Source organism: Rhinopithecus roxellana, chromosome 3 (genome assembly GCF_007565055.1).
Source record: "Rhinopithecus roxellana isolate Shanxi Qingling chromosome 3, ASM756505v1, whole genome shotgun sequence".
Lineage (NCBI taxonomy): Eukaryota > Metazoa > Chordata > Mammalia > Primates > Cercopithecidae > Rhinopithecus > Rhinopithecus roxellana.
Genome location: NC_044551.1, coordinates 156,024,377 through 156,044,634, shown reverse-complemented (window position 1 = coordinate 156,044,634; position 20,258 = coordinate 156,024,377). Strand labels below are relative to the sequence as shown.

At 49.4% G+C, this 20,258-nt stretch overlaps 2 protein-coding genes across 3 annotated transcripts in view; one reads left to right on the top strand and one right to left on the bottom strand.

The window, feature by feature from the left end:
• Window positions 1-632: 632 nt before the first annotated feature.
• Window positions 633-17,252, top strand: SLC23A1 (solute carrier family 23 member 1). 2 transcript variants are annotated; one of them, XM_010388111.2, is made up of 15 exons: window positions 633-1,038; window positions 1,641-1,754; window positions 2,196-2,353; window positions 3,386-3,474; window positions 3,642-3,709; window positions 3,885-4,066; window positions 4,198-4,318; window positions 4,431-4,587; window positions 4,909-5,056; window positions 5,577-5,682; window positions 5,910-6,039; window positions 6,146-6,289; window positions 6,781-6,876; window positions 12,547-12,810; window positions 16,816-17,252. In XM_010388111.2, exons 1-14 carry the CDS (start codon window positions 1,003-1,005, stop codon window positions 12,789-12,791), a joined length of 1,794 nt encoding a protein of 597 aa, XP_010386413.1. In that variant the 5' UTR covers window positions 633-1,002; the 3' UTR covers window positions 12,792-12,810; window positions 16,816-17,252. The 2 variants fall into 2 exon arrangements, with proteins under 2 accessions (XP_010386413.1, XP_030783530.1); XM_030927670.1 differs by lacking the exon at window positions 633-1,038 and adding an exon at window positions 1,226-1,487.
• Window positions 14,697-20,258, bottom strand: part of PAIP2 (poly(A) binding protein interacting protein 2) — a 27,184-nt gene continuing 21,622 nt past the window's right edge. The window contains exons 3-4 of the mRNA XM_010388112.1: window positions 19,664-19,843; window positions 14,697-15,709 (exon numbers count right to left, since the gene is read on the bottom strand). Coding sequence (XP_010386414.1) covers window positions 15,653-15,709; window positions 19,664-19,843 — 237 coding nt within the window. The 3' untranslated portion in view covers window positions 14,697-15,652. The remainder of the gene's footprint in view (window positions 15,710-19,663; window positions 19,844-20,258) is intronic.

Below are 20,258 nucleotides of genomic sequence, written 5' to 3'. Positions count from 1 at the left end.
CCTCCGGAGTAGCTGGGACTACAGGCGCCTGCCACCTCGCCCGGCTAGGTTTTTTTTTTTTTTTTTGTATTTTTAGAAGATATGGGGTTTCACCGTGTTAGCCAGGATGGTCTCGATCTCCTGACCTCGTGATCCGCCTGTCTCGGCCTCCCAAAGTGCTGGGATTACAGGCTTGAGCCACCGCACCTGGCCTTAAATTCTTTATACTTTTGGAATAAAGGCCTCACATTCTCACTTTGCACCGGGTCCCACAAATTATGTGACTGGGAGGGAAAGGGATCTGTGTCCTGATACAGGGTGCAGGCCAGGCTGGGCCTGCTCCATCTGCAGAGGCCTATCTGCTGCCTGCCTCAGGGACCCTGAGGGGTGCAGGTGGTGGGGGCAAGGCAGCTCAGACCAACCTGAATTTTAGGAATGGTTTCTGCAACCTTGCTATCTGCATGGCTTGGGTCAAATCACATCTACTGAATCTATTTCCTTCGCTGTTAAAGGGGTTAATACCGCCCAGCACAGGGGTTACTTGGGACAGTGCAAATCCATGTTTCCTGGCACAAGGCCATTCCTCAATAATGAGAATGACTATGATGATGATGATAATGATGAACTGGTTATTAATAAATGGGGAAGGGCCTCATACAGGGGGTTACATAATAAGTGCCTGTTTCCACTCCCTCTTTCTCCCCTCACCTGGGGCTTGGTAAACTTCTGGTCCTCACCCCTCGACTGTGGCCCTCTCTTGGGAAACAAGAACAGGTCCAGCACCCAGGTGCAGATGTGGGCAGGGAAGGGCACATGTGGCAGAGGCTTGGGTGGCTTTTACTGCCCTAGTGAGAGTTAATACATTACCTCTGCCCAGGCCCCCCTTTCGTAATCCGGAGCTGGGCATCTGGTTATAGATTTACTTCGAACAATGCCTGATACGTGGAGTAAAGTCCTCCTCCTTGGCCTTTGTAAAGTCATCCCCTCTTCTCTTCAGGAACTGCTCAAACCTGTGCCCCAAAGATGAGGGCCCACGAGGACCCCGAGGGCCCGACACAGGTGCTGGGGGCTAGGTGGGGGCGGGGGGCGGTGGGGGGCTGGAGGGCCTGTGCAGGCCTTCTCCCTGGAGGCCAGAGATAAACATTCTGATGAACTTGATAAAGAGTGACTGTCCCAAACTGAATGTGGCAACTGGGGGATGGGTGGGGGTGGGGGTCAAGAAGCCTGCAGCTTTGGGACTGGCTGACTCTAGGTTGCGGTTCAGGAGAGGCCTAACCTCCCCGCCAGTGACACCCCAAAGATCTTCAGGGGGCAGAGGTGGGACCGGATTGGACTTGTCTACAGTCTCGAGCCCTCTTGGCCCCCTCTCGTGTGGTCCCCAAGACCTCTGACTTAGGGGTCCATTTCCCTGGCTAAAATGACAGGTCCTGAGGGCTCTAGAAGCCGGCACAATAGACTCATCCCTGTGGGAAGCAATGTGAAGTGGGAGACAACTGTGGCCAGGCCGAGTGAGAACCGGGTGGATGAACTGTTGGGGAGGGCGGGGACCCCACTCTCAGTTGCTGACAGGCCACTCGGGCTGCCTGATTGTTTTCGGGGCAGAATGGATTTTGTCTGTCTCCATCACTCCACCCTAAGCTACTTATCTCTGCTGCCCCCAGCATGAATCCCCCAGGGACCCTCCGACCCACCTACCCACAGAGCCTAAGTTTGACATGTTGTACAAGATTGAGGACGTGCCGCCTTGGTACCTGTGCATCCTGCTGGGCTTCCAGGTGGGTCCCCCAGGGCCTCCCTGCCCTCACTCTGCACACTCCGCGGGGACTCCAGCCCCTCCCTGGCCAGCAGGGAGTATCTTGGGTAACAGGAAGAAAATCCTGAGGTCAGCACATGGCTGTCAGCAGGCAGGGGTGGGGCAGAGACTGAGTCCTGAAAGAGGATGAACTCCCTGGGGGCGTGTGACACTTGCCAGGTGGAGTGTTGGTGACAGGGTGCAGAGCCAACTCCACGGAAGCCGCAGGAATAACTTGGGTGGAAATTAGTGACCCCCAGAGTGGTCAGCAGTAGCTCTCTGGGAATCCCTTGTGGGGACTGCGGGTCCTGGGCAGGCAGCCACGTCAAGGCCTGCTGAGGCAAGCATGAGGACACTAGGCTGTCCCCTCTCCCTGGAGCTCTAGGGTCCTGCCTCATGCACTCTGCTCTCTCCCTCTGCCCAGCACTACCTGACATGCTTCAGTGGCACCATCGCCGTGCCCTTCCTGCTGGCTGAGGCGCTGTGTGTGGGCCACGACCAGCACGTGGTTAGTCAGCTCATCGGCACCATCTTCACGTGCGTGGGCATCACCACTCTCATCCAGACCACCCTGGGCATCCGGTGAGCCACCCAGCTCCCCCTCCCCCCCCAACTGTGATCCACACAGCAGGAGCAGGTGGGCTCCCAGAGGACATCGGTGAGACAAAAAAGCCACTATCTGCCTCCAACTGCTTCTCCTATCCCAGGCCAGCCTTAGAGCTGGGCAGCGCAGCCCTGACCCTGGGAACCTTGATCTAAGCACACTTCAAAGACCAAGCATCTGAAAGTTTAAGGGAAGGGAATTAAGGGAAGGGAAAGGGAATGTACCCTCGCTGGCTCTCCCCCCTTTTTTTTTTTTTTTTTTTGGAGACGGAGTTTCACTCTTGTAGCCCAGGCTGGAGTGCAGTGGCATAATCTTGGCTCACCACAACCTCCACCTCCTGGGTTCAAGCGATTCTTCCACCTCAGTCTCCTGAGTAGCTGGGATTACAGGCACGCACCACCATGCCTGGCTAATTTTGCATTTGTATCCACCTGCCTTGGCCTCCCAAAGTGCTGGAATTACAGGCATGAGCCACCAAGCCTGGCCAGCTCTCCGCTCTTAAGCCCCATTCTGAATACTGCCCAAATGGCAGCCCTGAGCTAGCTCCCAGGGCTGGTGCCAGCCTTTTCGACAGCCCACCCTCCCAGGGCCCCACGCTCCCGAGTGCACAGCCCTAGGCCTGGGTGGCATTTGAGTTGTTTGAGTGGTGGGGGACAGGGGAAGATTGTGAGAGAAACCTGGATGTGGGAACTGAGCTGTCCACTTCCGGGCAGGTACTCCCTCCTAACAGTGCAGGAGCTGGTGGTGGGAAGGAAAGGGGGCAGGTTTTGAGTTGGGGGCTCCATTTGTTTTCTTCCTTGGGCAGCCAAAATGTTAGAGTTGGTCTTCCCTGGGGCCTCAGCGACTTTCATCTGCCCTTGTCCCTCATGTCTCTGTCACTCTCTCTGTGCTCTCCTTTCCTGATCTCTCTCTGTGCTCTCCTTTCCTGATCTCTCCCCATGTCTATATCCCTCCTCCCCCACATCTATATCCCTCCTCCCCACCCCTGTTGCTCTGTGCCTCTCCTTCAGGCTGCCGCTGTTTCAGGCCAGTGCCTTGGCATTTCTGGTTCCAGCTAAAGCCATACTGGCTCTGGAGAGATGGAAATGCCCCTCGGAAGGTGGGTACACTTCTGGGGTCCACACTGGGGAAAAGGGAAGGCCCAGAGACCTGGAGGTCTGAGCAACTGTCCCGGGTCCAGACACCAGGGTGCAGTCATGGCAGCATCTTCTCTCCCTCTCTGTCTCTGTACCTGGTCCATGTGTGTGTCCCTGACTCTACCCCCAGAGGAGATCTACGGTAACTGGAGTCTGCCCCTGAATACCTCTCATATCTGGCACCCACGGATACGTGAGGTGGGTTTGCACATAAGGGTAGAAGAAGCTGGGTCCTGAGGAGGGGCTATATGGGAGTGAGGGTGGCCGCTGAGTTTGGGGATTTGAGGAGGTAGTCCAGGAGCTTTGTTCCTGCTAATAGCAGCCAGGTCACGACCTTTACATGGTGACTTATAGCTGATGTTTGCCCTTCCAGGTCCAAGGTGCAATCATGGTGTCCAGCGTGGTGGAGGTGGTGATTGGTCTGCTGGGGCTGCCTGGGGCCCTGCTAAACTATATTGGGCCTCTCACAGTCACCCCCACTGTCTCCCTCATTGGCCTCTCTGTCTTCCAAGCTGCTGGCGACCGAGCTGGCTCCCACTGGGGCATCTCAGCTTGGTGAGCAGGCACCAGGCCTGATCCCTGCCCAGCCCCAGCACCCCACCCTCTTCATGTCCTTCGTCCTTCTTCCCGGCTCCTGGGCCCACCCTGGCCTCCCATCCACTTCCTGATTGTGCCTCTGCCCCCAGCTCCATTCTCCTGATCATCCTCTTCTCCCAGTACCTGCGCAACCTCACCTTCCTGCTGCCTGTCTACCGCTGGGGCAAGGGCCTCACTCTCCTTCGCATCCAGATCTTCAAAATGTTTCCTGTGAGGACCTGGCAGGCGGCTGGGGCTGGGACTATGGCCAGGGCTTGGGCTGAGGTGGGAGCAGGTTAGCCTGGATAGAGACCTCCAGTGCCCCTTCACCCCCCTGCTTCAGATCGTGCTGGCCATCATGACCGTGTGGCTGCTCTGCTATGTCCTGACCTTGACAGACGTGCTGCCCACAGACCCGAAAGCCTATGGCTTCCAGGCACGAACCGATGCCCGTGGTGACATCATGGCTATTGCGCCCTGGATCCGCATCCCCTACCCCTGTGAGCAACATCCCTTGGGCCCCTCTGTCCCCAACTGAGACCACCTATGAGACAATCCTGGTGACCCCAGTCCAGCAGGTGACACACCTAGTATTAGCCGCACATTTATAGTGCGCCCAGCAGAGCGGTGTTTTACTTAGACAAAGCTTCAGTCCCACTTCCTGGCTCTGAGTGACCCAAATAAGCTCCCACAACTGTATAGCTCCCATCCCAGCCTGAGGTCTCCTTACCTGCTCTTGCTTCTTCCAGTACTGCCCTGTCTATTCCTAACCATCACAGTCTCCTCACTGTAGCCAACCATCCTGTCTCCCTCCGGCACAGGTCAGTGGGGCCTGCCCACAGTGACTGCAGCTGCCGTCCTGGGAATGTTCAGCGCCACTCTGGCAGGCATCATTGAGTCCATTGGAGATTACTACGCCTGTGCGCGCCTGGCTGGTGCGCCACCCCCTCCAGTACATGCTATCAACAGGTAGCCTACTTGCCCTCCTCAGTATCTGATCTCAGGGGCCCCCCAGGAAGCACACACAGGAACGGGGTGGAGGCCCAGGGGCTAGGCTTAGGCAAGTCGGGAACACGCTCCAGACCTCATTCTCCTTGCTTGTGCGATGGGGGTGCCCTCTTATCACCCCTCTGTGGTTGCTGGGAGTAGCTGAGAAGATGGCGGAGTCCGAGGGGAACCACCATCATTGACAGCCCTCGATGTGCCCGGCTCTGGCTGTGCATTCTTATGCAATCTGTGAAGCATTTTGTGAGACGGGCACCGGTATTTATCCCAGGAGGAAATTGAAGGCCAGAATTGCCCACAGAATTTAAGTGCCAGGGCACTGGGACTAGCTTTGGAGCCTGAGCACTCTGGCCTGGAGTAGGGAGTGCTACAGCTGTTAGCTGCAGCCCCCACAGCGCCAGAGGACGGCGGACCCGCTAAGATGATGGGGAACACAGGCTGGTGCAGAGGCTGGACCGAGCTCCAACTCGCCCTTTCCTCACAGGGGCATCTTCACCGAAGGCATTTGCTGCATCATCGCGGGGCTGTTGGGCACGGGCAACGGGTCCACCTCTTCCAGTCCCAACATTGGCGTCCTGGGGATTACCAAGGTGTCGCGACGAGCCAGAGCCAAGTCCCGATCTAATTCTGTGGGCCGCAGGCCCCGCCCCAACCCGGTCCCCACTTTGGTTTAGCCCCACCCTGTCTTTGAGAGGCCTCGCCCCCGCATCAAGCCCCAGCAGGTTTATGCCTCGCTCTTATAACAGGCCCCGCCCCTGGAATTAACCCCGCCCCAGCCTCGTCCCCTGGTCTAGCTCCCCCGCTGGCTCCCCGGCAGGTGGGCAGCCGGCGCGTGGTGCAGTATGGTGCGGCTATCATGCTGGTCCTGGGCACCATCGGCAAGTTCACGGCCCTCTTCGCCTCGCTCCCTGACCCCATCCTGGGGGGCATGTTCTGCACTCTGTTTGGTGAGTGTCTGGCGCGGGCCACAGGTCGCGGTGCGGGTCGCCGAGTGGTGGGACCCACCTGGATTGCGCGTGCGCGACGCCTCCAGTGGTTCTCTTGCGCCCTTAGGCATGATTACAGCTGTGGGGCTGTCCAACCTGCAATTTGTGGACATGAACTCCTCTCGCAACCTCTTCGTGCTCGGATTTTCCATGTTCTTCGGGCTCACGCTGCCCAATTACCTGGAGTCCAACCCTGGAGCCATCAATACAGGTGCCTCCAGCTGTTTACTGTCTCCAAAGGCGGGGTGGGCCCAAAACTTTGAGCACAGCCCCCTCCCTCAAAAGCTCCACACAGCTACAGCCACAAATCCTACCCAACTCTGGGTGTCAATCAGCAGCTGAGAGCCTGGGTTACAGCTGTCCTTTACTAAGACACTTCCTGTGGACAGATATTGACCTTTACATGTGCTTATTTTTCAAAACAGCTCCATAGATCTATTTATCTATATTTATCATTTGTCCATTACCATTTCAACTTTCCAGATGAGCAACATGAGGCTCAGAGAGGCTCAGTGATTTGTCCCAGGTGAACAACTAGCAACTGGTAGAATTGGGATTTGAACCCAGAGATAGGAAAGACAGAGATAGGTTTGAGACAGGGCTTTGTACTGTTCCTTTGCCATGGCTGCACAAGAGGAAGTCCCTCAACTCTGCTCTCCGAATTGGGCCATGACACCCATTGGCCCTTGGCCTATTCCACAGGCATTCTTGAAGTGGATCAGATTCTGACTGTGCTGCTGACCACGGAGATGTTTGTGGGCGGGTGCCTTGCTTTCATACTTGACAACACAGTGCCAGGTATGGTTCAGTCCTGGGAGGGGAATGAAGAACTAAGCAGGACTCATGCATTCCAACAGATGGCCTCTAAGCTGTAGCTGTAGCTAGGTACCATGCGATGCAGGCCCTGCAGGGAGCATCAGGAACAGATGGGCTGGCGGAGTTCTCACTGGCTGGAGGGAGAGAATGAGGCACAGACATGCCTCAGAAGTCTTGAAGAGGATTGGGCCAGGAGAGTCACTGCTGGGTCCTGTGAATCCTTTCCTTTCCATTTGTTCCATTTCTTTCTTTTCCTTTTTTTTTTTTTTTTTCTTGAGATGGAGTCTCACCCTGTCACCCAGGCTGGAGTGCAGTGGTACAATCTCAGTTCACTGCAACCTCCACCTCTGGGGTTCAAGTAATTCTCCTGCCTCAGCCTCCCGAGTAGCTAGGACTACAGGTGCCTGCCACCGTGCCCAGGTAATTTTCATACTTTTAGTAGAGATGGGGGTTTCACCATGTTGGGCAGGTTGGTCTTGAAGTCCTGACCTCAAGTAATCCGCCCGCTGGGATTACAGGCATGAGCCACTGCACCTGGCCTCCTCTTCATTTCTTAATAGCCACTAGGCTGAGGGATGTCTTTGCTTTTTCAGAGTAGGACAGAGATAAATGCAGCATCAGTTTGTTGGCAAAATCCATCCACTCCAATATGTCAGCAGCCTGCCACAATAGCGACTAGAAGAGCCACTAACATTTCCCTTTGGTACCAGAGCTTTTTGCAAAGATTGTGGAGGATACTTTGTGGGGCCCACATAAAGGTGCCAGTAAATACATAAAATAAATGTCACCAGGTGCTCTGATAACAAACAGTTAACATTTACCAAACATCTACTATAGGTCAGGCAGAGCTAAGTGTCTTACTTCATCCTCAAAAACCACAAAGTCACAAAATTAAAACATCGAAGCCAGGTGTGGTGGCTCATGCCTGTAATCCCATCACTTTGGGAGGCTGAGGTGGGCAGATCACGAGGTCAGGAGTTCGAGACCACCTAGCCAACATGGTGAAACCCTGTCTCCACTAAAAATGTAAAAATTAGCTGGGTGTGGTGGTGGGTGCCTGTAATCCCAGCTACTCAGGAGGCTGAGGCAGGAAAATTACTTGAACCTGGGAGGCAAAGGTTGCAATGAGCCGAGATCGTGCCATTGCACTCTAGCCTGGGTGACAGGGTGAGACTCCATCTCAAAAAAAAAAAAAAAAAAAAAAATTAAAACATCGCAAATCTGGGATATATATTTTAATTGAGACAGGGTCTCAGACTATCACCCAGACCGGAGTGCAGTGGCGCAATCATAGCTCACTACAGCCTCAAACTCCTGGGCTTAAGTGACCCTCCTACCTCAGCCTCCCAAGTAATTGGGATTACCAGTGCACAGGTGCATGCCACCATGCCCGGCTAATTTTTGAATTTTTTGTAGAGATGGGGTCTCACTTTATTGCCAAGATTGGTTTCGAACTCCTAGGCTCAAGTGATCCTCCCATCTCAGCCTCCCAAAGTACTGGGATTATAGGTGTGAGCCACACCTGGCCTCTATTTTTTTTTCTTTCTTTTGAGACGGAGTCTTGCTCTTGTTACCCAGGCTGGAGCACAATGGCGTGATCTCAGCTTACTGCCACCTCCACCTCCTGAGCTCAAGCAATTCTCTTGTCTCAGCCTCCCAAGTAGCTGGGATTACAGGCGCACACCACTACGCCCAGCTAATTTTTGTATTTTTAGTAGAGACAGGCTTTCACCATGTTGGCCAGGGTAGTTTCAAACTCCTGACCTCAGGTGATCTGCCCACCTTGGGCTCCCAAATCCTAGTCACCTCGGCTAGGATTACAGGCATGAGCCACCACACCTGGCCTCTATTTTTAAATTGAGATGGGGGTCTATGTTGCCCAGGCTAGAGTGCAGTGGTTATTCACAGGTGTGATCATAGCATACTACAGCCTCAAACTCCTGGACTCAAGCAATCCTTCTGCCTCAGCCACCTGAGGAGCTCAGAGTACAAGTGCATGCTATATACCATCTCACTAAATCTGGGATTTTTAACATCCATCTGACGCAGTCAATGGCCTGTGTCCCACCCAATGCACCATACTGCCTCTGCTGGAGGGTTTCAGGGGACCTGGCCTGCAGGACTGGGGAAGGCTCCATGGAGACGGCAAGTTAATGATTGCATCAGTATAGGGACATAAGGGACGGTAGCAGCAAGATGATGGGCCTCCATCCCCAGTCACTTACCGGCCTGATCACAGCCACAGGTCCTGTCTTCCTCCCTCTGTCTGAAGATCGAAGTGTTTATATTCATATAACATAGGTGTCAGAGGCTGTCTCTGCACAGCTGGTGGTTTGGGGTTGGGGAGGACAGAGGAGGGCCAGGGTTCCCCATAGGATTTTAGGCAGAATCACAGGGTGCTCTTGGTAGCAGCTGTCCCTTCGATGGATGGGTGGGTATTTGAACATGGTACTCACCCCTCCCCATTTAGAGGATGCTAGATTGGGGCTGGAACAGACCATCCTATGGGCCTGAGACAGTCAAGTGGGAGCCTCAGTGCCTAGGGGATATGAGGAGATGGAGAGCATCTGGGTAGGCGTCTGTACATGAAGAGGCTTCTTTGTGACTTGGGTGGCTAAGCTATCCGGTCATCCTTGACGACGGCTGCAGAACCGCCTGAGTCCCTTTTACCCCACCTTTCAACCCATCTGAGCATCACAACTGTCATCCCGTGTGTCAGGCCACACAAGCTCAGCAGTCTTCAGTATACACTGAGGAATCTAAAGCTCAGGGAGGTTAATAAACTTGCCTAAGGTCATAAAATCTGGATTCAAACTAAGGTCTAGCTGGCTCAAAACCCTGTCCTTAACCATGGAATAGCAAAAGCATTTTCCAGTCCTTAACTTCCTGCTGGGGATGGGTCACTTTGCACTTGCTTTTTTTTTTTTTTTTTTTTTTTGAGACGGAGTCTCGCTCTGTCGCCCAGGCTGGAGTGCAGTGGCATGATCTTGGCTCCGCTTCCTGGGTTCACGCCATTCTCCTGCCTCAGCCTCCCAAGTAGCTGGGACTACCGGCGCCGGTCACCATGCCTGGCTAATTTTTTGTATTTTTAATAGAGACGGGGTGTTCTTTGTCTTTACCTATCCATAGCCCAAACTAGAAGGCAGTCTGTTTAGTTCAGCACATGCTGCTAGAGCTTACCAGCTTGGCCCTGAATCAGACACTGAGGAGGATATGCCAAAAAGTGTTAAGTCAGTAACAATTTGTGTAGAGGAGCTCCTGGCACAAGATAGGTGGTAAAACTAGATTTAAGCAAGCAATGAAGTCAGTTAAGCTGGGCTGGAGTTATTGGGAGGGTTTATCGATGAGGGAGAGTGGGTGAGGCCTAGGAAAAAGGAGGGGGCTTGGAGAAGTAGAGAAGGCACTGAAGGTTGGGATGTAGTGGGCAGGCTGACTGGTCTGCTAGACGGACCTCTGGGCTGGCTGCCACGTATATCTCGGCAGTGCTGTGAGGTAATCAGACACCAGGAACATAGTCCTACACCACACCTACGGCTCATCCCACTCTACTCTGCCCACTGTGTGTGCCCTTTGTACAGCCAAGCCCAATCAAACAGTGTCTCTTCCAGGTAGTCTTCCCTGGGGACTTCACCTTCCCTCAGTGCCCTCTCCTGTGAGATTTTGGAACATAACTTGGTTTGTGCTACTCATGGGTTTGTTCTCAGCCTGGGCGGCCAGCAAGTGGAAATCCCCACTCCTTCTGCTAGATTTATAGTATTTCAGTCTTTTGTCGATCCCAGCCCTCTTGTGAAAACCTGAGATCTCATGTGACGCTGCCCCACCTGAGGGAAAATTCCTAGTCGTAAAAATTACTAGCCAGGCGCAGTGGCTCACGCCTATAATCCCAGAACTTTGCGAGGCCAAGGCAGGCTGATCACTTGAGGTCAGGAGTTTGAGACCAGCGCCTGGCCAACATGCTGAAACCCCATCTCTATTAAAAATACAGTAATTAGGCTGGGCGCGGTGGCTCAAGCCTGTAATCCCAGCACTTTGGGAGGCCGAGGCGGGTGGATCACGAGGTCAGGAGATCGAGACCATCCTGGCTAACACGGTGAAACCCCGTCTCTACTAAAAATACAAAAAAAAACTAGCCGGGCGTGGCGGCGGCGCCTGTAGTCCCAGCTACTCGGAGGCTGAGGCGGGAGAATGGTGGAAACCCAGGAGGCGGAGCTTGCAGTGAGCTGAGATCGTGCCACTACACTCCAGCCTGGGCCACAGAGCGAGACTCCGTCTCAAAAAAAAAAAAAATACAGTAATTAGTCAGGTGCGGTGGTTCACACCTGTAATCCCAGCTACTTGGGAGGCTGAGGCTGCAGTGAGCCGAGATCAACCCACTGTGCTCCATCCTGGGCAACAGAGCAAGACTCTGTCTCAAAAAAAAAAAAAAAAAAAAAAAAAAAATTATTTGGTGTATCCCTACCTCCATCAAAGATTTTATTTAGCTTGACTTTCTTTTTTTTTTTTTTTTTTTTTTTGAGACGGAGTCTTGCTCTGTCGCCAGGGCTGGAGTGCAGTGGCCGGACCTCAGCTCACTGCAAGCTCCGCCTCCTGGGTTTACGCCATTCTCCTGCCTCAGCCTCCGAAGTAGCTGGGACTACAGGCGCCCGCCACCTCGCCCGGCTAGTTTTTTGTATTTTTAGTAGAGACGGGGTTTCACCATGTTAGCCAGGATGGTCTCGATCTCCTGACCTCGTGATCCACCCGTCTCGGCCTCCCAAAGTGCTGGGATTACAGGCTTGAGCCACCGCGCCCGGCCTAGCTTGACTTTCTGAAGTTTGTATTATAAAAATGAGTTTTTCACATACGGAATCATAATACGAAATGTTAATACTGATTATAGTGTTTCAAAATATGCCTCCCTTACCCCCAGAACACAATCTGGGCCTGATACGGTCCCTATGGGCCTAACACACATTACCCACACACTCAGATTTAGGTTGACAATAATATTTTTATCCCTTTCTTCATCTTAAAATTTTGTATAGGCCGGGCATAGTGACTCACGCTTATAATCTCAGCACTTTGGGAGGCCAAGCCGGGTGGATCACAAGGTCAGGAGTTCAAGACCAGCCTGACCAACATAGTGACACCCCGTCTCTACTAAAAATACAAAAATTAGCTGGGCATGGTGGTGCACGCCTGTAATCCCAGCTACTAAGGAGGCTGAGGCAGGATAATCGCTTGAACCCAGGAGGAGGAGGTTGCAGTGAGCCGAGATCACGCCAATGCACTCCAGCCTGGGGAACGGAGCAAGACTGTCTCAAAAAAATAAATAAATAAATAAAATAAAATAAAAATTTGTACAAGGGTATCTATACACTTCCCAGGGATATGTTTTGAAGAAACAATATAATGAAATTAAAGCACTTAGCACACAGCCTGGCACACTGTAGTTATACAATAAATACTAATTATAACTAGTATCCTTTAGTGTTCCTTAGAGCTCTAGCCAAATTAGGAGGTCAGAAACCATAGATTCAGCCACTTTTTAGGACCAAATGATAGTTAAGAAAGATACTTGATTCCAGAAGCCTACCTTAAGAGTGCGTTACGGAAAGTGGGGGCGGCTGAGGGTTGCTGGCCTTGGTAAATGACCCCACTGTCCTCTTCCAGGTAGCCCAGAGGAGCGTGGTCTGATACAGTGGAAAGCTGGGGCTCATGCCAACAGTGACACGTCTTCCAGCCTCAAGAGCTATGATTTCCCCATTGGGATGGGCATAGTAAAAAGAATTGCCTTTCTGAAATACATTCCTATCTGTCCAGTCTTCAAAGGATTTTCAAGTTCAAAAGATCAGTTTGCAATTCCAGAAGACACTCCAGAAAATATAGAAACTGCATCTGTGTGCACCAAGGTCTGAAAAATGACTTCCAGGAAAGGTAGGATGTGTCTATGGTTTTTGTGGGAGGGTTGAATAATCAAAACATTCTTGGCTGGGGGGGTTGGCTCACGCCTGTAATCTCAGCACTTTGGGAGGCCGAGGCGGGCGGATCACGAGGTCAGGAGATTGAGACCATCCTGGCTAACACGGTGAAACCCCGTCTCTACTAAAAATACAAAAGATTAGCCAGGTGTGGTGGCGGGCGCCTGTAGTCCCAGCTAATCGGGAGGCTGAGGCGGGAGAATGGCATGAACCTGGGAGAGGGAGCTTGCAGGGAGCCAATATCATGCCACTGCACTCCAGCCTGGGCGACAAAGCGAGACTCCATCTAAAAAAACCAAACTACTCAGTTATCTTTCCTGTAAACTGTTTGAATGTCCTCAAAGAGAAGGTGAGCTGGGTAAAAAGTCAATATACAGATTTTGGGTGGAATTCCTTTACCATTTCATAGTAAGAGCAGAACTTCCCAATTAGTGTGGGCCACTAAGAGGCTACAAGTATGCTGAAATGCAGATCCTCTAGCCTTCCAGACACCTGGGCAGAATCTGGGCCAATTAAGAGTTTTTGAGCTAAGAACCCCAGCCATGGGCAGCCTCATTCTTGTACTTCAGTATGCTAGACAAGTATCACTTTGATATGCGATATGGAAAATGCTGGCTCAAGCCTGTAATCCCAGCACTTTAGGAGGCCGAGGCAGGTGGATCACGAGGTCATCGAGACCATCCTGGCTAACACGGTGAAACCCCGTCTCTACTAAAAATACAAAAAAAACTAGCCGGGCGTGGCGGCGGCGCCTGTAGTCCCAGCTACTCGGAGGCTGAGGCGGGAGAATGGTGGGAACCCAGGAGGCGGAGCTTGCAGTGAGCTGAGATCGTGCCACTACACTCCAGCCTGGGCCACAGAGCGAGACTCCGTCTCAAAAAAAAAAAAAAAAATACAAAAATTAGCCAGGTGTGGTGGCAGACACCTGTAATCCTAGCTATTTGAGAGGCTGAAGCAGGAGAATCATTTGAACCTGGGAGGTGAAGGTTGCAGTGAGCTGAGATTGCACCACTATACTCCAGGCTGGGCGACAGAGCAAGACTTCGTCTCCAAAACCCAACCAACCAACCAACCACACACTGGGGTACACATGACCACACCAAAGAACCTCCCCCCACTCCCAGAAGAATGTGAGTCAGAACTGACTATATGGCTTTCTTAATCTTCTTCAACAAGCTCAAGAAAAGCCCTTGTGAAGAACAAAAAACAATAGAGGTTCTATTAGAGCAAGGTTACCATCATATTGGTCAGCCATAAAGTTTCTTTTTTTTTTTTTTTTTTTTTTTTTTTTTTTTTTTTTTGAGACGGAGTCTCGCTCTGTCGCCCAGGCTGGAGTGCAGTGGCCGGCTCTCAGCTCACTGCAAGCTCCGCCTCCCGGGTTCACGCCATTCTCCTGCCTCAGCCTCCCGAGTAGCTGGGACTACAGGCGCCCGCCAGGTCGCCCGGCTAGCTTTTTGTATTTTTAGTAGAGACGGGGTTTCACCATGTTAGCCAGGATGGTCTTGATCTCCTGACCTCGTGATCCGCCCGTCTCGGCCTCCCAAAGTGCTGGGATTACAGGCTTGCGCCACCGTGCCCGGCCAAAGTTTCTTACATGACTATCTAGGATTCCACTGGCACTGAAGTCTGAGGTGATTAAGAAGCAAGGACGGGCAATGGGGTTATTCTATTGCTGTATTCTGGACAGATACTTGCATAACAACATACCTGTTTGTTAGAATCTAACAAAGCCTGAAATCTTAGCACATTTTGCCAGCAAGATTGTCCTGAGGCACTGGGCCCATACTCAAGTGAGTAACACCACTACAGTACATTCCAGCACCAATAAACACAACCATCTGCTCAGTTCTACTATTATTTATTTTTTTAAATATTTTTGAAAAAATATAATTTTTTTACAATATTTTCAACTTAAACACTATTCACACTGAACACGTATGGCAGCTTAACCTACCCAAATATGAAGTTTAAGAAGCCAAAACTGTTCTAGCTTTGTTAAAAGAAAAGTTGTGCTGCAGACTCTTGTGATGGTTAACAAAGCAAGGAAAAGCACCACTCAAATCATAATGTTACAGTATCTTTGTTCAGCTGGGTTATGGGTTGGCATTGGTCATATGTTAGACTCTATACAGCATAGCTATGATGCAGTGAATCCCTTAGAAGTTACAATTCTCAAATTACATACTTCCTCAGATGTAACATTATAACTCAGTATTTTTAACACAATAACATACCAGAAAAGCCTGGACTGGCACTCATCTGCTGACTACCTTGTAGCCTCAGTAATATGACATACTTGTCTATAACAAATTATCTCTAATTGACTAACAGACCTTCAGAAAATGGAGATTCTTTTTGATGGGGACATAATCAAATTTAAGTCTGAGAAATATGCTTAACAGTAGAAACTCAAATTAAATTTACTGATTTTAAAGTTTAGACATTAACAAGTGTTAGTTAACCCTAAGGGACCAGTTTAGCCTCAAAAAAAAGACAATTTAGTAAGGTTTAGGTCTTTTAATTTGGTGCTTGTTCACAACTTGACTGGTGCTTCTTTCCTTGCTGTCTTCACATCAAGCCATGGGGCCAATTCTATTTTCAGTAAGTGTTTGACAGCTTTTTACTTAATAACAGTCTCAGCACTTTTATTAAGCATGCAGGACTAACAAAAACTTTGGCAATGCATAAGTGTAACACAGTGACGAGAGAGCTTTTACAATTAAGTCTTCTAATACTGCCTTCACAGTGTGGAAATTGTGCTACATCCACCAAAAGAGGGCCCTGTCTACTCAAATATTTCAGTACTTCACCCCAGGAACAAACTCCTTTGCATTTGGATTCAGATTGCTCTTGACCTGGAAAATAAGCACATAAAAAAGCAAGTTCATTAACATAGTTTCAGGTACTAATTCAACCTAGATCCTCATGCAAAAACATCTTCCAAACAAAAAAGACAAAAGGGCTGGGTGTGGTGGCTCACGCCTGTAATTCCAGCACTTTGGGAGGCCAAGGCGGCAGATCACGAGGCCAGAATTGAGACCATCCTGGCTAACACGGTGAAACTCCATCTTTATTAAAAATACAAAAAATTAGCCGGGTATGGTGGCGAGTGCCTATAGTACCAGCTCCTTGGGAGGCTAAGGCAGGAGAATGGCGTGAACCCGGGAGGCGGAGCTTGCAGTGGGCCGAGATCGCGCCACTGCACTCCAGCCTGGGCAACAGAGTGAGACTCTGTCTCAAAAAAAAAAAAAAAAAAAAAAAAAAGACAAAAGAACTCAGTCTGTAAGACTATACTTAACCCCAAAAAACCCCCAAAAGGAGGAACCAGATGTAAGCTATACAGCATATCAAATTACATCAATTTTTCCTTTTTTCTTTTTTTTGTGATGGAGTCTTGCTCTGTTGCCCAGGCTGGAGTGCAGTGGCATGATTTAGGCTCACTGCAACCTCCACCACCTGGGTTCAAGTGATTCTCCTGCCTCAGCCTCCTGAGTAGGTGGGACTACAGGCGCGTGCCACCACACCTAGCTAATTTTTTGTATTTTTAGTAGAGATGGGTTTTCACTGTGTTAGCCAGGATGGTCTCGATCTCCTGACCTCGTGATCTGCCTGCCTCGGCCTCCCAAAATGCTGGGATTATAGGCATGAACACCGTGCCCGGCCTAAATTACATCAATTTTCTAAAGAGAAAGTAGGAACTGAAATTCAGTTTGCATAAGTGTAACCAGAAATTCAGTAACTTCACATAAATTAAAGGAATAGCACTGAACAAGGAATTCTGTTAATCAAACTATGGTATGTAGCTTTCTTAAAAGACTAAACACCAAGGAAACATGTTAAACAAGTGTTGATATTACGGTTAAAGTAACTGGGGAATTGTTGATGGATTAATTTTACTTTAGAATCCTCACTAAAAATGTGGAGTTGTTTTTCTACAATTGCCATCTTCTAATTCCCACAGGAAGCGTGGTATATAACAGGAAAAGAAAACGACATGGGGAACCAGAAGACCTAAGTCTGAAATCCCAGCCCTGCCCCTAACTAACTTCTATGTAAACTCAGATAAGTCATCTTTCTCTGGGATTCAATTTTTTGCATCAGTTAAAAAAAAATGCCGCGGGCAGCGGGAGATGGGCCAAAGTCTGAGTCTTAGAGACTCGTACCAATGTTATGCTATGTCTCTAAATCTTTACTCTCTTAAGTAGACCTGTCAGCATCTAGGAAGAATAGAAATTTTCCTCTGTGGTATTTTAGACTGTAAGTTGATAAAAATAAAAAGAAATGAGGACAGGTTCCAGGGCCTGAAATGTAGGTATGCTGGAAGGCTTTTACATTGAATTTGACCCTACATCACTTCAAGACTAATGCATAATATTAAACATCATGTTGAAGAAATAATTTTAGTTTCGTAATTTATACATAGCAGTTTCTTTGGACAGGATATATTCTCCCTTCCAGCAAGGGAAATAATGTATCTATACTTTAAAAGTGTGAAGTTTAAGAAAAAAAAGCAGCATTCCTTTTCTCTTTTTTTGAGACAGGGACTTGCTCTGTTGCTCAGACTGGAGGGCAGTGGCACAATCACAGCTCACTGTAGCATCAGCCTCCTGGGCTCAAGTGATCCTCTAGCCTCTGCCTCCCGAGTACCTGGGACCACAGGCTGGTGCCACCATACTCAGCTAACCTAAACTTTTTGTAGAAATAGGGTCTCCCTTTGTTGCCCTGGCTAGTCTCGAACTCCAAAGTGATCCTCCCACTTTGGCCTCCCAAGGTGATGGGATTACAGGCATGAGCCACCACATCTAGGCACAGTGTTCTTAAATGAATAATCTTTTGGGAGCGACAGAAGAATAAGAATGAAACAAAGTAGTATCACATAGACTGAGAAGAACAAACCAGCTTCTGTACTACGGAATTATACTGGGTCCCGATTAAAGCTATATATTATGCTCAGCCAAGAGTGTTACTCTGCAGGGTAACTGGGATTATTTACAGAGACTAATGTAGCCGTTAGTAATCATACCGCACAGACTGCTCAAATTCAGATCATACGGCTGCTCAAATAGGTTACCATCACTTACTGCAACAAAGGCTATACCACAATGTAAACTTCAGTGCTCTCTACACCATCCCTTAGAAGAATGGTTTCCAAACTCAGGCAGGTTGGCTGTAAAATAAATCCTCTGTAGCACTTTTAAAAAATTAATATGCCCAGACAACTGAGCATGTTGGGATGCAACTAAAGAACTGATTTTTGTATTTAATGCTTCATAGGTAATTATGGTATACAGATTAGTTCAGTGGACCCATCCAGTTCTCACTCCAGTGCTGATGTTTAGTTATAACAATTTTCCCCACTTCCCCAATTTTTCTTTCTTTTTTTTTTTTTTTTGAGAAGTCTCACTCTGTCTCCCAGGCTGGAGTGCAACAACGCCATCTTGGCTCACTGCAACCTCCACCCCCCGGATTCACGCGACTCTCCTGCCTAAGCCTCCCGAACAGCTGGGATTACAGGCATGTGCCACCATGCCTGGCTAATTTTTGTATTTTTAGTAGAGATGGGGTTTCACCATGTTGGTTAGGCTGGTCTCGAACTCTTGACTTCGTGATCCGCAGTACCTCAGCCTCCCAAAGTGTTAGGATTACAGGCATGAGCCACTGAGCCCAGCCAAAACAAGATTAAAGAGCAAAACTTCTCCATCAAGCTACTTTTGTATAGGCAAGTAACATGATAATATTGTGTGTGTTTAAATTATTAATTCTTTAGGACATTTAAGTACCCTAGGGCAACATCAGGACTAAAAGCAGGGGCTAGAAGTCCATCTAAGACTAGCTCCACAGTGTTGCCAGAAGTGATTCCATGTCATGAGACTCTGCTTCCATTGTAAAAAGCAGCACAATTTCTTTTTCCTTTTTTTTTTTTTTTTTTTTGAGACAGAGTCTTACTCTGTCACCCAGGCTGGAGTGCAGTGGCACGATCTCGGATCACTGTAACCTCTGCCTTCCAGGTTGAAGCAATTCTCCTGCCTCAGCCTCCCAAGTAGCTGGAACTACGGGTGCCTGCCACCATGTCAAGCTAATTTTTGTATTTTTTTTTTTTTTGAGTCAAGAGTCACTCTGTTGCCCAGGCTGGAGTGTAATGGTGCAATCTCCACTCACTGCAACCTCTGCCTCCCAGGTTCAAGTGATTCTCCTGCCTCAGCCTCCTGAGTAGCTGGGATTACAAGCATGCACCACCACCCCAGCTAATTTTTATATTTTTAGTAGAGATGGGGTTTCACCATGTTGGCCAGGCTGGCCTTGAACTCCCAACCTCAGGTGATCCACCCACCTCGGCCTCCCAAAGTGCTGGGATTAAAGGCATGAGCCACCATGCCCAGCCAATTTTTATATTTTATATATATATTTTTAATGGAGTTTCGCTCTTGTTGCCCAGGCTGGAGTGCAATGGTGCAATCTCGGCTCACCGCAACTTCTGTGTGCCAGGTTCAAGAGATTCTCTTGCCTCAGCCTCTTGGGTAGCTGGGATCACAGGCATGTGCTACCATGCCCGGCTAATTTTGCATTTTTAGTAGAGATGGGGTTTCTCCATGTTGGTCAGGCTGGTCTCAAACTCCTGACCTCAAGTCAACCACCTGCCTCGGCCTCCCAAAGTGCTGGGATTACAGGCATGAGTCACCATGCCCAGCCAGAAGCAGCACAATTTCTGAAGGGGAAGAAGATGCAGAATTCTTAAATAGATGGGAACTGGCTTTTCCACTTATGCAAAAGTTGCACTAGGTCTTAAAAGATGAAAAATAAGTTTTTACCACAAGATCTTCCAGAGAAGAGCCATCACTGATAACAAGGTCATTAAATTGGTCTTGGATTTGGTCCATAGTTTGTGGGAGATCTCGAGCTGGAATAAACCATTCATGCTCTTCTTCCTCTTCCAGCATTTCTTGGAAACAGCGTTCAATAAATTCTTCTTCCCATAACTCCTCTTCTATCTAGATTTATAATAAAGGATAATTTGTAGCACACTTGGTAGATATCACTAGGAATGGCTTAAAATATCCTGAACTAAACCATTTAAAGGCACAAGGTCACACTTTCTTTTCTGCTTCTGTGCTAAGGAAAAAAAATGCTTACCATAATGACCTGCGAAGATCTGTTTAGGGTTTTTCTAGGTTTTTACTTTTATTAGTAGAACATTCTTTTTTCCACTGAGTGGCAGGGAAGAAGTAAAAAGAGATGCCTGTCACTTTTTTCTGTGCCTGTCTACTCCTGACTCCTAAATTCTTGACTTTCACAGTAACAGCAATCTGACTGGTGTAAGGCAGTGGTTTCCAAATCTGATTGCTCACTGGAACCATCTGGGAGCTTTGAAAAAGTTTTCCAGGCTCCACCCTCGTCCTCCTGATT

Coding starts and splice junctions, on each gene's coding strand:
- SLC23A1 (XM_010388111.2), top strand. CDS start 1,003: ATGAGGGCCCACGAGGACCCCGAGGGCCCGACACAG. Junction 2,354..3,385: donor CAGACCACCCTGGGCATCCG/GTGAGCCACCCA, acceptor CCTCTCCTTCAG/GCTGCCGCTGTTTCAGGCCA. Junction 6,877..12,546: donor ACTTGACAACACAGTGCCAG/GTATGGTTCAGT, acceptor GTCCTCTTCCAG/GTAGCCCAGAGGAGCGTGGT.